This window comes from Erpetoichthys calabaricus, chromosome 4, assembly GCF_900747795.2.
Source record: "Erpetoichthys calabaricus chromosome 4, fErpCal1.3, whole genome shotgun sequence".
In the NCBI taxonomy this organism is placed as follows: domain Eukaryota; kingdom Metazoa; phylum Chordata; class Cladistia; order Polypteriformes; family Polypteridae; genus Erpetoichthys; species Erpetoichthys calabaricus.
The window spans coordinates 267990519-268013866 of NC_041397.2; the positions used below are offsets into that span (position 1 = coordinate 267990519).

Genomic DNA, 23348 nt, shown 5'->3' on the forward strand with positions numbered 1-23348 from the left:
GGGTTCGGGGATTGCCGCCACGACAGGCACCGACCACCTTACAGCCACAGCTCCGGTCAGCTGCCTCAACAATAGAGGCACGGAACATGGCCCATTCGGACTCAATGTCCCCCACCTCCCTCGGGATGTGGTCGAAGTTCTGCCGGAGGTGGGAGTTGAAGCTACTTCTGACAGGGGGCTCTGCCAGACGTTCCCAGCAGACCCTCACAACACGTTTGGGCCTACCACGCCTGACCGGCATCCTCCCCCACCATCGAAGCCAACTCACCACCAGGTGGTGATCAGTTGACAGCTCCGCCCCTCTCTTCACCCGAGTGTCCAAGACATGTGGCTGCAAGTCCGACGACACGACCACAAAGTCGATCATCGAACTGAGGCCTAGGGTGTCCTGGTGCCAAGTGCACATATGAACACCCCTATGCTTGAACATGGTGTTCGTTATGGACAATCCGTGACGAGCACAGAAGTCCAATAACAAAACACCGCTCGGGTTCAGATCAGGGGGGCCATTCCTCCCAATCACGCCCTTCCAGGTCTCACTGTCATTGCCCACGTGAGCATTGAAGTCTCCCAGCAGAAGGAGGGAGTCCCCAGAAGGTATGCCCTCTAGCACCCCCTCCAGGGACTCCAAAAAGGGTGGGTACTCCGAACTGCTGTTCGGTGCATACGCACAAACAACAGTTAGGACCCGTCCCCCCACCCGAAGGCGAAGGGAGGCTACCCTCTCGTCCACCGGGGTAAACCCCAATGTACAGGCTCCAAGTTGGGGGGCAATAAGTATACCCACACCTGCTCGGCGCCTCTCACCGGGGGCAACTCCAGAGTGGTAGAGAGTCCAGCCCCTCTCAAGGAGATTGGTTCCAGAGTCCAAGCTGTGCGTCGAGGTGAGCCCGACTATATCTAGCCGGAACCTCTCAACTTCGCGCACTAGCTCAGGCTCCTTCCCCTTCAGAGAGGTGACATTCCACGTCCCAAGAGCCAGTTTCTGTAGCCGAGGATTAACAAATATGTAAGAGTTATTTGTGGTTCAAACATACTGTAATACTAAAAAGAGCGGAGTTAATGAAGGGCTGTGTCAGATGGCATTTGCAAAGGAAATAAAGTTAAAGGTTGTTCCCACACTGAAAAGAAAAGAGAGTAAAAAACACAATGTTTTGGCCGTGTAGCCTTCATCAGGTGTGTAATTGGAAAGGAAAAAGCAGGAGAAATAGCAAGAAACAAACAAGATCGAGAGTTGGAGCATCTCAAAGGTGAAACCTATGCAATTAGATGAAAAAAGGCAAAAGTTGATAATATCAAAAATAGTGCTTATCACCGTAGAGCAAGGTTATTATAGTTTTGCCTTTTTATATTAGTTTTTATTTCTATATTTTTTCTGACCTTACTTGGAAATTCAGTTTAGTTTTAGTTTTCCTTCATCGTGTATTTTTAGTTTTAGTTTAGTTTTTATTTCACAAAGACATTTCTATTTTATTTTTATATATATTAGTTTCAGTTTTAGTAATTATGGCATGGAGCGCCTATGGAGTTAGTTTTGTGCCATAATCAGACAGAACTGTACACCTTAACAGAGTTTAATGTTAGTGGAAGCTTACTACACTGCCTGGTTTACTATCTGGTTTTGTTTTTGTCTGATAAAAACAAGCATAATCAAAACTAGACACTGAATATGAACAATTTTACACAATTTTATAATTTTTAAAATATTTTCTCATGAAAATCACAGGAGCTTAGGAAGAACAGGGCTCTTAGACTTGAATGAGTGTGCAGACCCCACCTAGCTGTACTGAGGAAAACAAAGAACAACAAGCATGTAGTGTCAAGATTAGGGGCAGTGAGACTTGAATAGCCTAACATAAAGGACAGTAAACCCACAATGAGCAGAGCAAGAGCAAGTAATAGGAGTACGGACAGGCATAAAACAACAGAGACAGCGTCTGAGATTAAGAACAACATATACATTATCTAAACCTGTTTATCCAGAGTAGGATTACAGGAAATCTGGAGCCTACCACAGCAGGTTTGGATGTAAGGCAGGAAAAATCCCTGGTATGCAATATGTATGATAAGGCTGACATTAAGAACAAAAAGAATATGATATTTCAACTATCTATTTTGAGAGAGAGAGAAAAACATTGAAAAACGGGAGACAAATATTTTAAAATATAATTCTGCTAATGGATTACTTTCACAATATCAGGTATTTTGAGTTGTGAATATGAACTAAAAAGGATAAATTAATAAATATGGAATAAATACAAAAACCCATTAGTATGTTTAGTTTTTCATCACTTGTCAGACTCTCTACCTTTGTTTGTATCGCTTCGTTGTTAAACGATGTTTTTAAAGCAAAAGTGATTGGTCAGTAACAATATGCTGATCTTATATGATGACCTAGTCAGTCTCTCGATCAGTGCCTGTTTTATTTTCAAAAACCGGGAGTGCTCTCCCCTTGACTTTCTTGTATACAGTGATCCCTCGCTATATCGCGCTTCGCCTTTCGCGGCTTCACTCCATCGCGGATTTTATATGTAAGCATATTTAAATATATATCGCGGATTTTTCGCTGCTTCGCGGGTTTCTGCGGACAATAGGTCTTTTAATTTCTGGTACATGCTTCCTCAGTTGGTTTGCCCAGTTGATTTCATACAAGGGACGCTATTGGCAGATGGCTGAGAAGCTATCCAGCTTACTTTCTCTCTCTCTCTCTCTCTCTTGCGCTGACGTAGGGGGGTGTGAGCAGGGGGGCTGTGTGCAGCTGCTTCCTGAAGGACATGCTGCACGGAGCTTCGCATACTTAAAAGCTCAAAGGGCACGTATTGATTTTTTTTATCTGTCTCTCTCTATCTCTCTCTATCTCTCTTCCTGCTCCTGACAGAGGGGGTGTGAGCTGCCGCCTTCAACAGCTTTGTACCTGCGGTGCTTCGCATACTTAAAAGCCAAAAAGCCATATTGATTTTTTTTTGACTGCTTGCTTTGCACTCCTTTGAAAAGGAAGATATGTTTGCATTCTTTTAATTGTGAGACAGAACTGTCATCTCTGTCTTGTCATGGAGCACAGTTTAAACTTTTGAAAAAGAGACAAATGTTTGTTTGCAGTGTTTGAATAACGTTCCTGTCTCTCTACAACCTCCTGTGTTTCTGCGCAAATCTGTGACCCAAGCATGACATTCTAAAAATAACCATATAAACATATGGTTTCTACTTCGCGGATTTTCCTATTTCGCGGGTGGCTCTGGAACGCAACCCCCGCGATGGAGGAGGGATTACTGTACTCAGATATGGGGATGGATATTTGAGGAGTAAACCGCAAGACAATGATTATATATTTATACTATGTACATTAAGGAACCATCAACAACAAATCAAATTAATAATATATTGAAAAATAATTATAAAAGTAAAGTTGAATAAATCGGACTCTGCAGCTGTATAAATAAAAAAAAAAATCGAGTATGTGTTCAGATAAAGTACCACTTCTGGTTGATGGATTTTGCCCAAAAGTTAATACACATCTATAATTGTGGTGTAACAACCACATGCTGAATTTCATCCATTTATCTAGTTGTGTTTTTGAGTTATCATGTTTACACACAAACAGACACACGCACACACACACACACACACCCACACACACATGCGTGTGCGTATAAAAACAATTCCAAAAAACAAGTATTGTTGAACACTGGTTAGTCTATAACGTCAAGATTCATCAAAATATCGAGGTCGAATTTTTCATGATTACTATACTTTCTCTATACTTCATATATGAGAAAATAAAAACGATTTCTCCTGTGTGAAGTGGCAGGTGAATTGCTGTCAACAAAAAGCAGACACGTGAGAAATAAACTGAAACATTACTCACTCGTGATTTTTCTGTCCATATGGTAAACGTTTTGTTGACCAGCAAATTCTGATTTCAGCCGTTTGAATTACATCTTCATATACAAAAGGGCATAAAGAAAGGCGGCACGCAAATTGCTTTCTACTATTTCTCACGCTTTACGCACCCGCACTCAGCTTGCTCTGTCACCGCAAATGCTGTGTGAATAGCCGCCCTCCACTGGATGAATATATGCAGGCAGTTCGTGGTGGATGACTTTCTGTTTTAGAGAAAACTTACAAAGGTTAAAGACTAACGGCAAGAATATTCATTCAAAAACGAAAACTAAAAATATTTTAGTAAATTATTATTTTATTTCAGTTAGTTTTTCCAGCTACTTTAATAGTTTCGTTTAGTTTTAGTTTTTCATTTCGGTTTTGTTAATTATTTTATTTCGACATATTTACAAAACAAAAGATGCTGATGGAGAGGTACAAAGGGATTTAAGGTGGGCCAGGATTACGAGTTTTTTCATAGGCTTCAGGAATTCTACTTTTAAACCATATGGCAGCCACCTCCCCATTTCACCTATGTAGATAGCTGGAAATGCAGTAAATACAATTATTGGACTGGTGTAATGTCCTTTAATATTACATTTTCCAGATGAGCCAGATGCAGTGGTATTATTCATAACATATTTGGAAGTTATACAGAGAGTATAGATCTGTTTTGTGATGTGAACTGTGGACAAGAAGTTTATGTACAGTAAATTAGGAGGTCGATAGGAGAAAATTGAGAGAGCTTTGGGGAAAAAAGGCTCCCATGGAAGGATCCACCTGTAAAGGGGGAAATTTGTTTCAGTAACCTGTAAGAGAGAAAGAGTCTTATGATGGCACAGGAGGACCAATGGGATGATGGTTTCATTGCTACGGTGTCTCTAAGAATGGATGTTAAGAGGTTCACTCCTGGCTTGAGTGTGGGCACTGTCCACAACATGAAAAGGGTATGCATGTCGAGGAAGAAACTCCTCAATTCTGAGTGATTTATTACTGAAGTCAACTTCACCACTACAGAGGTGGCAGAGGTTGATGGACTGTTAAACGTGATGGGGTGAAAAGAACCACGGAGAAGGTTGGTTAGCTTGTAATAAACAGGGTTTTTAAGTTTTAGAAAGCTAACACGAAAAAGCAAGATCAGGAAATGGTGAAGTTGTGGTAGATACATTGACTGAACCTGAGAGATGGATGGAAACTGGTAAAATTGTTAATAAACTCCTGTAGCTGGCTTCTGAAGCAAGAGGCAGCACCATCACAATCATTGATATATCTTTTGCAAAGGATAAAAGAAACTTGTCTACTCAGCTGATGAAGATGATCCAACCCCACTGAGCTGGTAATAAATGTTGTTATTGAAAGACATTGAAAACATTTAGGTTAATAAAAAAGTCAGTCTGATGATGGTGTGTGTGGGAGGATTTTGGTCTAGACATTTGTTAAGTGCCTGTTTGAGGTCAAACAAGGCAGTTTTACTTTTAATACAAAAATGTGTGTAATCTAATAAAAGAAAGTGATACTCTGTGGAAGTACTGCCGTTTGTTGGTTTCTCTCAGCCTTTCCTCTACTGAACACACAGTGTCTTCTATTGCTAAGAAAAAGTTGTCACGCCAGTGAATGGTTTTCCAACTATTACCAGTTAAAAGAGATGTCACAGTATGTCATCACATTGTCCACAAGTCAATGATGATTGCTGTTTTTCCAGTTATGATGCTCTATTAAGTTCTGACCTTCTGACACAGAGGAAGTCCCACAGTGTAAGTGTCTCAGAGGTGTACAGATTCCGTATACAGAACCATATCTGGGAGCCAAAAAGTTATTGTTTGGGTAGTAGCAGCTCAATGGAGTGTGACAAGGTGAACTCCCTACAGATCACCAGTTAACCCCCAACCACACAAATAACTCCATGAAGCAGCCTGAATAGTCAAATCCTGAAAGAAATAAAGCAGAGATTGGCCTTTAGTAGAAGGAATCAGGAGGTAACAGTGGAGAACAGAGGTGATATGTGGGAAAGCAGTCATGATAGACAGACGTTTTGCATTTGGGTGTTTGTGCAGTATTGCTCTTCCTTGTCAGCAACTGTTTAAATAAATCCAATTGATTTATCAGTCTGCCTTCTTGATTTAGTACATAAGGGCATGTCACATTAGATGACTTTTTCCTTCATTTAGTCGGAGGCAGCCGGCAGTGCACTCCCGTAAAGACCCGTCATTTTGTGTAACATGCCTAGCAACTCAGTCCAGCTGGTTAATGACCCACTTCAATAAAATCAAACAGGTTTGATTTTGTCTTTAGCTGTAGGGGCATGACATCTGACAACCAACGAATGCTTATCTGTATTATAGCTTAGAGTCCCAAACCACTAAAGAGTCCCAACATTTCTAAAAGCACTTCTAATAATGCCCACTTGCGGGATTTATCATCAAAACCGTGACTAGATAAAAGGGCAAACACAGAATCTTTATATAATAAAAAGATTTTTTCTCACTAAAATACTCTGAACACTGTAAAAGCTCCAACAGCACAAAAGGTATAGAAGAGTTGCCAGCAAAGGAGATCCAAGGTGAGCCAAGTTACGATATAAAATCCAAATAGAGAAGTCAAAAATATGGAACAAGAGGGTCATAATTCCAAATATATATGTGAACATTTAAAATTAAGTATGCAGTAGCATCAGTTATGCTGTGCCATCTTTTGCATATTGAGTTATATTAACAAATGTGTGGGTTAAAGACAGCTACTACGGAAATCTCTTGACCACAAGTGTGCTTGTCAATTTATCTCCATTTTTTTTTTTGGCCACACACTTTTTGTATTTCATGACTTGGTTGTGCTTTTCATGCGACGAAACAAGCTACTTGTATTACGTTTAGTCACAGCAGTGGTTTTTCGGCAGAATTTACATTTAACTTTTGTCAGATTGTTTGTTCAATATCCAATTTGCTGAAGCCAAATATCCCAATTAATACTGCATCTTACTTAGATTCCAGCTCGTCTTCACTTGTATCCAACTCATCTCTACCTGACGGGGGTTCAGCATAAACACTCGTGTTGTCTCCTGCCCAGCATGCTGCTTTTGTTTTGAAAGAAGAGAGAGGACTGAATGAGATGGAGGGGCATGACACATATTACATATGGGATGGATGCTGTAGTTTTTTAAGGGGACAGCTGCTGAAGTCACACAGTAGGAGAGAGCTTTTACCGAACATACCAACATGAGCAAAATGAGTTCAGTGAGATGTTCTTATTGTTGATATCAGTACATTTTTTGGTATATTGCCCACAGGCACTTCTTCACTAGTGTCCTCAAGTATGTGATTCAACATTTAACTGAAAGAATTCTGCTGGATCAGTTCAGTCAAAACCTTATGGAGTTCTGAAGACTTGGAATACATTCTCATTATATGTCTGAGATTAAAGAGTTTTAATTATCTTGGCTTGTCATTTTAGACTTAAACAGATGTTTTTTTCTTTTTCTTTAAGACATGTAGGACACTGCACTGAGATATCCATGGTGTGTCTAACAGATTTTGAATTATATGCTAAGGAACATCTACCAAAAGCAACTTGGGACTACTACGCAGCCGGAGCGGATGAGTGCTGCACAAGGGACGACAACATTCTTGCATATAAAAGGTATTCCCTGAAACATTATAAAGAATCCCACGGTATTTGCAATGACGTGTGTGGATATATATTTTATTTGTTTAATTTTAGTATTTCTTTACTGAAGTGAGACAGCTGAGCAGCAGCTAAGTACCTGAACTGTGAGGGATTGCGGTGTGCTGTCCACATCAAGTGACTGCATGACACACACTCAGGCATCCATTTCCAATTTGTGCTGATTATATATGCTAGCATAAAATTCCTATGCATAAATTCATTTTAGTAGTTTATTCAAATTACATTTCCAGGCTACAATTTTCTAATAAAAACAACATGAGTCTGTTTTTGCTGAACAGCCAGCATGGGTTCAGAAGAGATTGTTGTTTTACCAATATGTTGAAATTCTAAGAGGAATCAATCAAAGGATATGATCAAAGTTGAGCTTATGATTGATTTATCTTGACTTTCAGAAAGCATTAGGTGCCACTTGAGAGGTTGAGCATAAGGCTAAAAGAAGAGTGTGGTGTGAAGAAGGGTGCAAAATTGGCTTAGACACAGGAAGCAGAAGGTGATGGTACAAAGAACCTTATCAGAATTGGCAGATGTTAGGAGTGGGGTTCCTCAGTGGTTAGTGCCAGGGCTGCTGCTGTTTTTAATATATATAAATGATTTGGATAGGAATATAAGTAACAAGCTGGTTAAGTCTGCAGATGATACCAAGATAGGTGGATTGGTAAATAATCTGGAATCTACTAAATCTTTACAGAGGGACTTGGACAGCATACAAGCTTGGGCTGATTTGTGCCGAAAAAATGAATGTCAGTAAATGTAAAGTATTACACATAGGAAGTAAAAATGTTAGGTCTGAATACACAATGAGAGGTCTGAAAATCGAGAGTACACCTTATGAGCAGGACGTATGAGTCATAGTGGACTCTGTAAAATGAATAGCCTTGACACACGACAAAGGTTTGGGGCAGCCACCCGTGTACTTGACCTTGGTTGCAAAAAGGCAAAGTTTCAGTACAACAATGTACAGAACCGAGTCCAAAACAGAACTGATTAACGGAGAAAGGAGGTCAGGTTTTATAGGAGGTCAGAGGAAGTGACATTGTCCTCGGGGCATAATTTCCCGTGTCTGGTCTATGGGGATAAAATAAGAAGGTTTAGTGCACCCTGCCACCCCTTGGCCTGGCATGGAATACCCTTCTTTTAGTCCCTGTAGCTGGCTCCCATGCACACATGTGTGACAACTCAACATTAACAACTTCCCAACAGTGTTCAGAAGCCATTAAGAAGGCAAGCAGAATGTCAGGTTATATAGCGCAATGTGTAGAGTACAAGTCCAATGAGGTTATGCTCAAGCTTTATAACACACTGGTGATGGCCTCATCTGGATTTCTGTCTGCAGTTTTGATTTCCAGGCTACAAAAAGGACATAACAGAACTAGAAAAGGTCCAGAGAAGAGCGACCAGACTCCAGGGCTACAGGGGATGCATTATAAGTAAAGATTAAAAGAGCTGAGCCTTTTCAGTTTCAGAAAAAAAAGATTAAGAGGAGACATGCTTGAACTTGGTTGTTTTATTAATCTGCTTTTGCATGATTGTTTGTATTGTGTTTATTTTAATGCTTTTTTTGTACAGCACATTGGTGCAACCGCTGTTGTTTCAAATGTGCTTTTATAAATAAATAATCTAATCTATTCTAACTGTTTAAAATTATGAATGGAATAAGTCCAGTGGATCAAGACTGTTATTTTAAAATTAGTTCATTAAGAACACTGGGACACAGTTAGAAACTTGTTAAGGGTAAATTTCACACAAACTTTAGGAAGTTTTTCTTTATACAGAGTACTATAGACACATGGAATAAGCTATCAATTAGTGTGGTAGACAGTAGGACTTTAGGGACCTTCAAAATTAGACTTTTGTTTTTTTAGAAGAAGTAAGTGGATACGACTAGCAAGCTTGTTCACTATTAAATGTTTGTAAAAAGCTTTTAGCATAAGGATGGCGCATAAGTAAACAATTCACAACCTTTAAGTGGGTCTCAACAAAACACTTAAATTTCTCTTTATATAAGACATTTTCCCAGAATATGTGCAGTTTATGAGATTTACTGTAGGTTGCAATAGGGGTTTCTGGTAGTAGCTCAAGGTAATTAAAGCTCTATTTCATGGTTTTAAGTGCTTGAAGGACAACTGTCACTGTTCTGATTTTTTGTGTTCTCTGTTAATTTGATTTCAGTCTCCAGGAGCCTCATGTATAACGCTGTGCATAGAATTCACACTATAACATGGCACACGGACAAAAGCGGAAATGTGCTTATGTACAAAAAAATCCAGGTGCATACTGTAAATCTATGCGTACGCCAACTTCCACGTTCTTCCGCTAAATAAATCCCAGTCAGCATGAAAAGTAACGCACGTGCATGCGCCTGCTGTCCCGCCCCAACTCCTCCCAGAATTACGCCTCTTTGAATATGCAAATCAATATAAATAGTCCTTAAGCTCAGCCTTCTGTGAAAAAAAAATAGCAAAAGCGCCTGGGAAAAACAGAAGAATTTCAGTGAATACCAAGTGGAGGCAAGGAAAAACTTACTATTTGTTGGTTTAAACAGTGATATAATCAACAAAAGGAACTTGATCGAGTGACATAGAGTGTCAAAGAAACTCGAAAGTTCAAGTTTACAAAGTCGCACAGTGCCTGAAATATCCATGAAAAGAAGCCATGAAAAGGCGAGTCGTAGCCCGTCAACCGAGTGTCATATGAAAGCTTATTAGGGTACAGAGGAAAAAAAAAATAGGCACACAGTAGGGAAAAAAGCTCGAAATGTCAACTTTAAATTTTGAAATTTCCACTTTAATCACATAGTTTATTTTGTCATTAAAGTAGAACATCATAAACTTCATCTTAAAATCGTTTAATTTACTAGTTTCTCAAATACCATCGTAATTAAAGTAGCATGTTAAATGCTTTATTTTGTATTTGATCTTCTATGTGCTCTATGTGCACTGTGTATTCTTAAACGGGTTTTCTCTTCCTTCCGACAGGACACAGAATCCAGTACATTTGTAATATTACAGCTCTCTGAATAATTAAAATACTGAGATGTATACGTGATATCATTTTCATGATGATAGGAGTTACAGCATGTTATTAAACATGGGAACACAGTGGCGCAGGGATAGTGATGAGCAGGCGCCTCGTCCACAGATTGTTCCTGCCTCCTGCAAGATGCTTGACGCGCCGTGCACTACTTTCAATGAAATAATTTATTGCAGCAGTACTGTCTCTTTCAAACATACTAACCCCCAATTCCTGTCCTTCCTTTTCTTTCTCCAAGTAACCAATCACCACACAATTAGCTAATAGATGTTAAGCCATCTATAAGCTTAGAACGCCGATTCTTCAAATCTTTTAAGGAATATTGAAATATCTTTGTAGTACATGTTTAATTATTCTATCCATCTGTCTTTCCACAGTGTTGCGCCAGCCCCAGCAAGAATACAGCGCAAGGCAGGAATAATCGAGGCGTCATCTCGTCACTAGTGCTATGACACCGTGTCCTCACATGTTTAATTATTAACAATATAGATTATTTAAATGATGTTAACATTTTATCTGTATAATGTAATAAACATATTTTGCTGCATTTCATCTTAAAAATGATATCGTCATCATATGTAAATATGCGCTTTATAAAGTGGCGCAGGTTGTGCAATATTATAACTGTATCGCAAGTTTACAGTGAGGTAATTGTACTTGTAAGTACAAACAGTTCTATAAGGAACACTTGATGGATTGATTGAGTGCGTTTATAGTTCTTGGGATGAAACTGTTTCTGAATCGCGAGGTCCGTACAGGAAAGGCTCTGAAGCATTTGTGCATGGCTGAGGCAACGTGTGAGAGTAACAACGCTAAAGCAGCTATGGTATTTGGAATAGTTTGGCCATTCCGTGGACCATTATATTGTTACAGGTTAATTACAATCAGATGCCTTAAACTAATAAACAATATACGGTTAATTTCAGTGTATTTATAAAGCCGTGTCAGGGATGTGGATCTGAAAAAGAAAGAGTAATCACACTGGAACAGTAGCACTGCTTTGATGCTGGGTGCCGCCAGTTTGCAAAACCGAGCGGAGAACTTGCGCATGCCAGGGTTTCAGCTACCGTGAAAATGTGCGTGGCTTTACACCAAGTTTAGGTTTAATACATCGCAATTTGAAACGGGCTTACGCAACATTTTTGTGCGTACGCATTGTTTATACATGAGGCCCCAGATCTCCTTTGTATCTTAGCCTTTTGAAGAGAGAAATGTGACTCCAGTTGTGAGCCACTGAGGTATACTGCATGGATCTTTAACAGGCCTGTTTAAAGCATCATCTAGTGGTTTGGGTAGCACAATGAACTACGGTTTGGGTAGCACAATGAGCTACACAATGTTCCATCTGGAAGCTATGGACCTTCTCTGGGTCAGTTTTGAGTATTCTTGATTACTCAAACAATCTTGTCACTAAAAAGTCAACCTGATAGTTATCTGATTCAAGGAGTTTGGGGCCTGTTCTTCCATTTAAATTCACCATTTCAGGGAATGCCCAACTCCAGAAGGGTTTCTATTTGTTCTTTTGCACATTGCAGTCCATTAAGTTGTCAGTAGAAATGCTTTGTGTCCTCATAGAAGAGCTTGGCTTAGAACACTTTCTTAATGATTTGATTGTACTCCGTTTTTAATTTGTTCCTTGTTAATTAAACCAGTTTCTAAGTAAGAATTTGATTATTATTATTTTATGGACTGATGAATTTATTCCTGGTGTTATTTTTTTGTTTTGAGTTTTTTTTTCATATAGTTAAAATTATTTGTCTATTACTTTGACACCATGTTATTTTTCTTGGGGGCCACTTTGTTGTGTTATGGTTGCCATCACATTACTAGGGATTTGGCTAGTAATGCATAGCACATGACATCACCTTTGTGATGGCTTAAAGGGTCAGTCTTACAAATTACAGGATTATCCAAAATCTGGACAAAGACTGTGATAAAACCAAGTATATTTTGTTTTTGGTTTTCTTGTATAAAGGATTATTGGCTTGAAATTAGAGTATGATTTAGGATTTTAGTTTTTGGTTTGGCGAAAGAGTTTGATTCCTCGGTGACAGATTAGGCTGTCATTTGACTAAAGTTCTTCTTCTGGTCTCTGTTTAAATTCCTCTGCTCAATAGTCATGGGAATTTTGCTGCAATGTAAGGTATAGACGAAGCTCGGCTTCAGCAATGTCAGTCTTAGCATGTTTGCGTATTTATTGTGCTGTTTTGCTGATGTTTTTCATGTGTACTCCCTTTTTCAGCTCACTAATGATGAAATCATCTTTTCCGAAAGCCTCAATTTGTCTCAATTTGGAGTCTTCTTTTCCATGCCAGGTCCTCTCGAGTATGCTTCACTCTTGGCTTCTCTGGGAAGATTTCTGCTTCAGTAGGATAAATGAGTTTGTTCTCCTCAATAATGCTGAGGTGCTGTTCCTGTACAATTCTAGACATTGCTTTGTTTTCAGCACAGACACCATCGTTTAGTCTTTTTAAAGATTGTACTTTTGTTGATCTTTTTCTTAATCCTGATTCTAATGTGCCGTATCTCAGGCTGTTTAGTGAGAACTTTTAATCCATTAGCTGTACATTTTGGTCCACACTGTGAGCAATTGGCTGTTTCTTGTGCAGCTGCCTCTGGATCATCTTGAGTCTCGGCATAGTCTTTTAGCATACTTGCCTCACGTGGGATTTTTGTGCTGCCAGCATTCTTGTCTACATCATTTGAATCTCCTTTAGTTCATATGCAGAGAGTTCCACTTTGATGACGCACTGTTAACTACTGAGATATTGATATTCTAATTAAGGTTTGGATTTTTATTGTTTTTTTTTTAATGGTAAGTGGACTCTGGCAGTTGTATTTCTGGCAGGTCAATTTGAGATGGGGTCTTGTTTTTAGAAATGAGAGATGCTGTTGAGGATTGTGGTTCTGATTGGTGGTTCCCTGATTTAACAACTCAAGAACTGATAACCTCTTATTATACTGGGTGACGGGCAGCCAGTATGTATTTTTCATCTCAAGAGTACAACTCTTTTAAGACTACATTCACATTGTAGCTAAAAGTGACTTTATCCTGAATTTTTTTTTTTGATTGCTCAAATTATTTTTGTAATTCAAATCTGATATGAGTAAAGATGTCCATCCTAAACGTGCCCCACATGTGCAGAATGAATAAAACAATTTTGTCAGACAGACGGTGGTTGCTGCTGTACTTTATGTTGATATAGTGCAGAACGTCCATGAAATCGTAAGCTTTTAAAGGCAAGGAAGAGAAACAGGAAAGATCAGAACTGTGTGTATTTACTGTATTACTGCCGGTGTTCTATAAATAGAAACAAATGGCCCAAAGGACTGGCAAGTGCACAATGGGACATTTGGATGCATAATAGTAATTATGAGATCAGTGTAAATCCTTTCTGAAAAGTTTTGATTCCATATCCACATTGGCAATCACACTTCTCCAAAAACAACAGATCTCTGTCAAATATGAGTGAAAAATGGGAATGGAACTGCAGTGTGAATGTAGCCTTTTTGTGGTTTCAAAAATCAAATAAACTGCTAAACGCAGTGGTTTAACTACGGTGCCATTGCTACCAACAATACAGCGATATTAATGAAAAGGAATAACAATCTGCAAATTTTACGCAAATTAAACATGCCAAATCAGGATGTTTCAACTTTGATCATAACTACTAATCATAAAAAAAAACTTCAGTCAAAATATACAAAACCTAAACACAGTGAAAGACCTATACTAATGGAATTCCGAGAAATCATTGACAGTTTCCTGCATGTAACACATTTTTTTGTCTTTACCTTGGACATGCGGAGTGTCTGTTGCTGGAATATGCATATTTAGTGCCATTTAGTGCTATTGTATAATAAAGAATAGATAGGAAAGGAAACCCTTTTTAAAAGGTCAAATTTTACCTATTAATGGCTTTAATTAAATGACTCATGTGAATGTGGTAGCTGCAAATACTGGAGGACATAAAGAGAAAAATATATTAGTAAATAATACCTAATAAAATAATGGCCTTGCAGTTCATGTATAACCCTTTAATAAGTCAGGCAGTTTCACTATTTTATTTATGTAGTGTTAATTTGGAATGATGTTTGTTCAATGGGACTTGGATTGATAGTAGCGACAGAGAACTGCTTTCAAGTAAAGAGGTAATTCAAAACAGTAGCCATATAACAAGCTAGGGTTATTTTCACAGATGTCAACTAGACTAAATCACCAAAATCGAAGCAATGATCACATTTTTTTGCTCACTATTGAAAGATTATTTTGTAGTTTTAAATCAAATTTTGGATGCTAAAAAATGTACTCCACCATCTTTTATAGCAGAAGTGCAACTCACACAGCTACCAATAGGTGTCACCAGTACCAGCAACATGGCAGCAACTATGAGCATAATACAAGGTAAAATGGCAACACTGTGACTTCACAAAAAAAATAACAAGAAAACTTTATAACAAAAGTAACAATTAAAAAAATAAAACAAAACACCATATTGCCTAACAAGACCCTGACATTTTATAAGAGAGAAAGAGATTTACAAATTTCTGTTTTCATAGTCACCCAAATTTATCTCGATGCATGCTCAATAATCCAGGTAAGGAAATTCTAGAAAGTTGATTCTGTTCATCTGGACATAGTTTTTTTCCAGGGAGATACATTACATCACTCATCCAAGTGACTTGCCTTCCCCTGGGTGATGTAACGTATCTCCCTGGAAAAAAACTATGTCCAGATAAACAGATTCAACTTTCTAGAATCACCCAAATTTAGTAACACATACCAGAGCAGGCCAACATGTCTCCATATCACCTTAGTCAAGACCAAAAGTTAAAGAAGCAATTTTGTTAATGTAGATATAATAATTTCCTATACTATAATATCCTATTGTAGCAGTAGAGGTGTGTGTCCACCTCTTGAACCCTCAGGTACCACTCCAAACACCAGGTAATAGTACAATTCTTCTTTATTGTACAATAATTACGTGCACAAAGCACCCTCCACTCCACACTACTCATATAAATCAATACACTATCACAAATACCAATCCTCCACTCCCAGACACTTCGCCACCCTACCTCCCAGCTCAGCTCAGTGTCTGGGCTTTCCCAGAGTACTTTTATACACCCTGACCCAGAGGTGTTCCTGCCCAACAGTCCACAAGTCCTTATTCCTTCCGGGTCAGGGTAGAAGTCCTTTTCTTCAACCTGGAAGTACGTCATCTCTCCTGCTCACGTGACCAGGACGTACTTCCAGGTTATAGGGCACATATGAGTCCACGGGCTTCCCGACAGCGACTCCCAGTGGTCCCCGAGGTATCCAGCAGGGCTGTGTATAAAAACTACATAGTCCATAAGGCCCTGCTGGAACTCGGGGCACGTCCATGCTGTTGGGAGAGCTCCTCCTGGCGGCCTGGGGTTGAGGGCCGGAATAGGAAGCCGGCAATCCACCACACTATATTATATATGTATACTATATAATAATTACCTATTACTGAATGTGAAATCAAAAGAAGTTGAAAGTAAAAGCAAAATATTCACACATTTAGTAGGCTTTAACCAAAACAAAGCCAAAAATGTTTTTTTTTTTCAGTTTCAGCCTGACAGTGAAACTCCAATTTATGTTGCTTGTTAAATATGAAATATGGAACTAAAAGTCATGAATGCAGTAAACATTACTTCAACATATAAAAGATATAAATGTTGTTCAGTTTGGCTTGATTATATGGAATGTTGTTCTCTTCAAATAAAAAAAAAACAAGATATCAATTTCTTGCACTATAACCCTAAGACACTGTAGACAGTTAGAGAAGGAGAGGTTACATAAAATGTTATGCAGCTGAGAAATAAAAAAAAATAGTTTTATGTGAGTGTAATCATAAAAATAAGGTTTCAAAAGATCTCAATGATTCCCATGTACATTTGTGGGTGTATGATGGAGCACCAAGATAACCATAAGCATGCTGGTACGCTATGGAACATGGCTGGTACACAACTAGGAGTGCCAGAACACATTTGCAAAAAAATTCAGTAGTGTCGGTTATACGGACTCAGAGTAGGACAGTACATTTTTGTAGAGGATCTGGAGATACATTTTATCAAAAGGCAACCCCAAGGTTGGAACCAAAAGTCAACTCTATCTTTCAAACAAAATGGAAATGTAAGTCAAAAATCAGTAGTCAGAAACAAGAGTGAAAGATAAAATGAAACGGGTAGCAAAAGGTACAAAGGTTTAGAAAGATTTGAGCGTAGGTACTGTCCTTAAAAATGCAGATACTTCAGAAACGTTTGTAGCAACCTTCAAACCACTGCTTCAATGACATCACAAGCAGTGACATCACAGAATTGTGGGAGAATGCAATGACAATGGGAGATGCCAAACACCCGGAGAGATGGAGGGATTGTGTTAAAAAAAATGCTTTAGTTGCCTAACATTTTTATGCAATCGTTTTCTTCACCCCACTGAATTAAAGCTGAAAGTCTGCACTTCAACTGCATCTGAGTTGTTTCATTTAAAATTCATTGTGGTAATGTACAGAACCAAAATTAGAAAAAAGTTGTCTCTGTCCAAATATTTATGGACCTAACTGTAACTAAACAGGCTCCGTCTCAAGTGGGTGTTAATCAAAACAGATGTTAATTATCACAGGTCTGCAAAATTAGACTCATAAAGAATTGTTTTTAACTATGAAGTTATTTTTATTTGCATTCACAAACACAATAAAAATGTAAGTAGAATATTTCCATCACGTTACATTTAAGCACAAAATTGAAAAAAATAAAATAACATTTAGCAAATTATTCAATGTATTCATGAATACAATATTGTTCTAAATCAATTTAGCATGAAAATATTTTCTCTTTCAAATATTTTTAAACAGAAATAGAAAGAAAACAGCAATACATACTAATTGACTTACCTATAACTTCTCTAAGTTTTGTTACTTCTCAGTTTTTTTGATTTGGTGGGCCATTGTTTGTCCACATTTATTGGTGGTGCGACCCTGTGAATCACCCAGCATTTGTTTGCCATCATCGGTCTGACATCCTCCCTGGTATGTTCTTTCCTGGTGGAATATTTCAACCTGATTTTTATTCACAGCTCCAAGATTTTCAGGGAATTATTCCAAATATGAATCTAAAAGTGAACTTTGAAATTAATGTTGCAACCCAATTCCTTAAACTTAACTAATACATTTTTCACAATGTCTTTATAATTTATTGGTACATAAAAAGTTAGAAATTACTTATTTGAGCGATATACATACTGTACCCAAGTTTCGCATTCTTTGTCATTCATCACATCAGTTTCTGCATCAGAAATTGGCTTTCTAATATCAGTTCCGGAAATAGTGCCTTTTTTAATTTAGCGTCAGACAAACCCAGAAACTTTCAGCATGAATATATGAAACATGCTCCATCATTTGACTGGGCTTTGACAAAAAGCTGGCCAATCTTTCTGAATCCAATGTCAATTCTTTGGTTCCATTGTCACACTAACTGAGAAAACTTGGGAATTTTGTATACCCTGACCGCTACTGTGACTCATCACTGTGTTAAATTCCAGCTATATTCTAGCCTTATTACTGAATAGAAAAACTATTTTTCTTCAAATATAGATTTCAATATTTGAAAATGTTAAATTCAAACAAAATATCCATTAAATAAAATACTAATTATTATAGTGCAAAAAACAATAAGAAAACTATAATTGACAGTTAAAAATGTACTTTGTGAAAAAAATGTTATATGGAGAAAAAAAGTTTTTGTTTTTGAATTCGGCTCTCTAAAACATTTAAAAATCACATGAAATAATCAAAACATTTTGTCTATGTATGCTGGCGTTACCAATGACTATTTTAATCAATTACAGTCAAAAAGAAAATGAAAAAAAAAATATATTTTTGGTTTTGAACAGAATTCGCCTGCGGCCCAGGATGCTGAGGGATGTCTCAATCAGTGATACGAGAACGACAGTACAGGGCACAGAAATAAGCTTCCCGGTGGGTATTGCTCCTACTGCATTTCATTGCTTGGCCTGGCCAGATGGAGAAATGAGCACGGCAAGAGGTATGTATGTGCAAAGCTGACTAGTGGTGCAACAAAGAGTGTCATCATGACAAATAAATCATTGTTCATAGTAAAACTTAAGCACTATTATGAAATGTTTGAAATATTGTTTACTTCTTCGTGTTTAATGTTACAGCTTCAGCAGAACAGTTCCTTCCAGTTTTTCTTCCTTCTTTCAGGGAACTTTCTCCCCCTCATAGTTCACTTCCTCACTTATAATTCATTTATACCCCACCTTGAGGTTCAGATCAAAGTCTGGGATCTCCATACACACACCTCAGGCTACCTAATAATACTATTGGTTTGGAACACTTGGCATTAAATGTAATCCCTAAATGTATTCAAGGGTTAGAGAGCACTGTCATTTTACAATACATGGCACCCTAAAACCAGGATTTTACTAAACACTGAATGACAGCAATCCATTTTGTGTAAGTTACCGGTTTTATTGGCACTGTTCCTTATATTAACATGAAAATGTGCATTTTTTTTCATGTACTTTTCGGCAATGACCTAGCAACGGAAGCCATGAACACCTGCTACATCACTAGCACCTATTCTACCTGCTCGGTGGAGGAGATTGTCACTGCTGCTCCCAATGGTTACCGTTGGTTTCAACTTTACGTCTACCGAAATCGCAAAGTCTCAGAGCAGATTGTCCACCGGGTTGAAGCACTTGGCTATAAGGCTTTGGTTCTTACTGTGGATGTTCCTTACACTGGAAAAAGAAGAAATGATATTCGGAATCAGTTCAGACTGCCACCACACCTCAAAGTAAAAAATTTTGATGGAGTGTTTGAGGTACAAAATCTTTGAAAATTGAAAGTTTATTCATTTATTAGGGAAAATGAATACACTAATGAGATTCAGTTCCACAGTACATTAAATATAGTGGGACATGATAGAAATTGTAATTTTGTAATTAAATTATGAATTAACTTGATATTTAAAGCATACAAATAATTACCTCAGAGGAATTCCCAGTCCATTGACTAAATATACAATTCAATAAACACAGGTGGTTTTATATACTGTGTATTTTCAATATAATTTACATATCTTTGGTGCTCCAACATCATAGCTTTGAATCCTGAATACAGTTTTCATACTTTTCTGTATCAGCACTTGGTTTTCTATTTTTGTAATAATAATAATCATAGTAATAATAGATTTTATTTAGATGCTAAGATTTGCACTGGGTGTGACGGGGATGGATAGGATTAGAAATGAGTACATGAGAGGGCAAGCTCAAGTTGGACGGTTGGGAGACAAAGTCAGAGAGAGGCGAGATTGTGTTGGTTTGGACATGTGCAGAGTAGAGATGCTGAGTATATTGGAAGAAGGATGTTAAGGATAGAGCTACCAGGAAAAAGGAAAAGAGGAAGGCCTAAAAGAAGGTTTATGGGTGTGGTGAGAGAGGACATGCAGGTGATGGGTGTAACAGAACAACATGCAGAGGACACAAAGATATGGAAGAAGATGATCCGCTGTGGCAACCCCTAATGGGAGCAGCCGAAAGAAGAAGAAGAAGACTAAAATAACATTGTCACCCCCAGGTACTTTACAAAACAAGATGAATAAAACCATAAATAAACAACAATACCATTTAAAGCACTATATTAAAAATTAAAAAGTTAATTTCAACAGAAAAAACAGAAGTGAATGTTACTTATCTCTTATATATTTTTCTCTTCTGGTTCGTCCTGCTTCCTCTTCAAAATCGGTCCCGCCCACACGCAGCCAACACGGCATTTCTCGATTCCTATTCCTGTTCTTCCAAACCCTTTTCCACGCTGCCTGAGGCCTCCCATACACCCCAATGCCGCTTTTCTCGATTTCTATTCCCCCTTCGGACTACCACGTTCCCCGCTCCTCTCTCATGACCCCATTGGTGTCACGTCACCGCTCTATATCTAGCCTGACCGCGTGACCTTTTACTGCAGCCATGTGTGCAACCTGGGAGTCTTTTCCGTAGCCTGCTACAGAAAGGTACTCTGTCGACCATTGCCATTGGTTTCGCTCCTTGCTATTGGCTTCGCTCCTTCATATTTTCGTTATACTGCGACGGTTGTTTCCTAAGCCTTTGTTATAAAATGAATGACAGTATCTTCTCTGTCAAAGGGTTTTTGTACAACGTCATCTCTATTCCGGAATCTGGCAACTGCCTGTTCCTATCAGTGGGTTATTTCTTGGCACAAACGGCTGACGAAGGCAACGCACTCTCACTATGACATAGGGCAGTTTCGTTGTATCACATTGGGACAGATTTGGAGACGTTGTTCCTGTTGTTCTTTCCAGCGCAAGTCGAGTTATGACAAAAAGTCAGGAGTACTTTCAATACATGGCAACATCTGGAGTTTATGGTGGTGAAGCTGAAATTCAAGCTCTTTCCAAGATTCTCCATGCTACCATTGTCATTTACTTCAAACACGACCCCAACATCCTGCCTTGCATTTACAATTCTGACTCGCCTTCTCCATGACTATCAACAAGTCCCAAGGACAAATGTTTGCAAAGATTTGCGTTAATCTACAACAACTAGTCTTCAGCCACGATCAGTTGTACGTGGCTTTTTCTAGGGTTAGATCTTTCAACTCATTATCTGTCGTCTCCACCAAAACACCTATCCACAACTGCGTCTTTCAAGAAGTATTTATTTCTTCTTGATTTCTGAATTTCCATTCCTATTCTTACACCGCTGTATGCTACAGCAGGCGTTGGCTAGTTATAGAATATTAGAAGAATATTAAAACAAAAAAGTTTTTAAATTGTTCCTAAAAATTGCCAGTGTTGCAGAACTTCGAAAGACTGAGGAGCTTTTGTTCCATATCGAAAAGATATGCGTGTTGGCAATTCTAACATGGCTCCATGTGGCCATGAGGTGGATTGGTCCAGAGTTAGTTACTGCCTTGCACCCAGTGCTAATTGATTAGGTTTTGCCTCCTTGCAAAACTGAATTAGATTATGTGGGCTTGGAAATGTTCTTTTATTCAAGTTTTCAAAAGTTTAAAATATGAATAAATTAGTAAATAGTGAAGAATCTCACATACAGTATATTATTTCATTTAGGTGAAAATGTGTTCTGTTTTGTTATAATGCAGGAAAACAATGGTCCTGAAGAATATGGAGTTCCAGCAAACACTCTGGACCCGTCTATTAGCTGGAAAGATGTCTACTGGCTACAATCCTTGACCCGTCTGCCCATAATCATTAAGGGAATTTTGACCAAAGAGGATGCAGAGTTAGCTGTGGAGCATGGTGTTCAGGGCATCATTGTATCTAATCATGGAGGAAGACAGTTAGATGGTGGACCTGCCACGGTATCTAAAATTATAATTTAGTTTTCTCTATAGGAAATATACATATTACTGCTTACAATATTCCCAATGATAAATGGCTCTTTTAATTTGTGTTTGACACTTCAAGCCATATAAGCTAACATTCCTTTAGTCTTCTTAATCAATTCTATGTACTGTCTTGATGTAGATAGTCCGCTACTAATCCTACGTCCTTCTTCTTTTAAATTTTCTAATGTTTTCTAAATATTTTTACTCTCTACCTTAAACATCTTTTATTTACTTACAGTAAATTTCATCTGCTGCATATCTGACAAAGTCAGGCATATATGAAAACACTTTCTTCCAGTTTCTCTCTTATACACTTTGACATATTTGTTCATAATTTGCCCTTGCTCAGCTGCCAAAATACTGTGAATTTTATCAAATTTTGATCACTCAATCCTAAGATGATCAATTATCTTTACCACTAAATTCTATTATAATTAAAATAAAATAATAAATCTAGACAAGCTTCTCCTCTCATTGGTGACATATTGAGTTAAAAAGCAGGCACTGATTACATCAATGAATTCTCCTCCTGTGCTCTTCCATTTATCGGCGAGATTTTTGTTCTCTTGCCTGCTTTGTTTTTTTTTCAAATTACATTTTTTTTATTCAGGTTTCAGAACTGTTGTGTGGGTTTAGTTTTTCTACTTAGGTGGCCACACTGAAAGTTGTCAGGGAGTGAAGCATTTTATCTCGTCGTTGTTAAAATCCATGTGATTCAACGGCACATTTCTGTGCTTATTGATAAATATTTGTGCCATTTATATCAGGTGTGAAGCCATATATTATGCTCAGGGCTATCAAATAGTTTTGTTGCAGGCATTTATTGTATCTTTCTTTATTTTGTATTCTATTAATTAAGTTAGAAATAATCCATATGAACTGTTAGGGTACTCATGCTGCAATGATTACTACAGACATTCTTTTTCTTCCCTGCCACTCTTTTTCTCTTGGTCCAGATAAAGTTAGATTTTTGAAAACAGGTGTACATCTGGATGTGATTATTGCAAATCAGAGCCTTTTAACTGTCATCTTTGAAAACCAAGGGTAGTACTCAAGGAAAGTCCTGCATTATAAATCCAGCTATGATAAAAGCGCAAAATCTCCAGCAGGCACATACACCCAACTTCCATTGGTGGAAAAAGCACTAACCCACCCAATGATTTATTATCACTAGTGTGGATCAGTGAAATTCGCCAAGCATTTTTTGGTGTGAAGTTGCTGTGTTCTCTGGTGATCTTGGCACTGAATTTTTCCCTGAAAATGCACTTGCTGGACATGTTAATCCCCGATCTGCACTCTCTGCCCAATTTGTCTCCAACATATGTGTACTGTAACTGTGTT

The 23348-nt window shown here is 38.1% G+C and overlaps 1 protein-coding gene across 1 annotated transcript in view; it reads left to right on the top strand.

Moving 5' to 3' along the window:
* The window catches only part of hao2 (hydroxyacid oxidase 2 (long chain)), a 51707-nt gene that overhangs the window by 19089 nt on the left and 9270 nt on the right, over nucleotides 1-23348 (top strand). The window contains exons 3-6 of the mRNA XM_028800756.2: nucleotides 7360-7512; nucleotides 18509-18660; nucleotides 19178-19461; nucleotides 21762-21980. Of these exons, the coding sequence (XP_028656589.1) occupies nucleotides 7360-7512; nucleotides 18509-18660; nucleotides 19178-19461; nucleotides 21762-21980 (808 nt within the window). The remainder of the gene's footprint in view (nucleotides 1-7359; nucleotides 7513-18508; nucleotides 18661-19177; nucleotides 19462-21761; nucleotides 21981-23348) is intronic.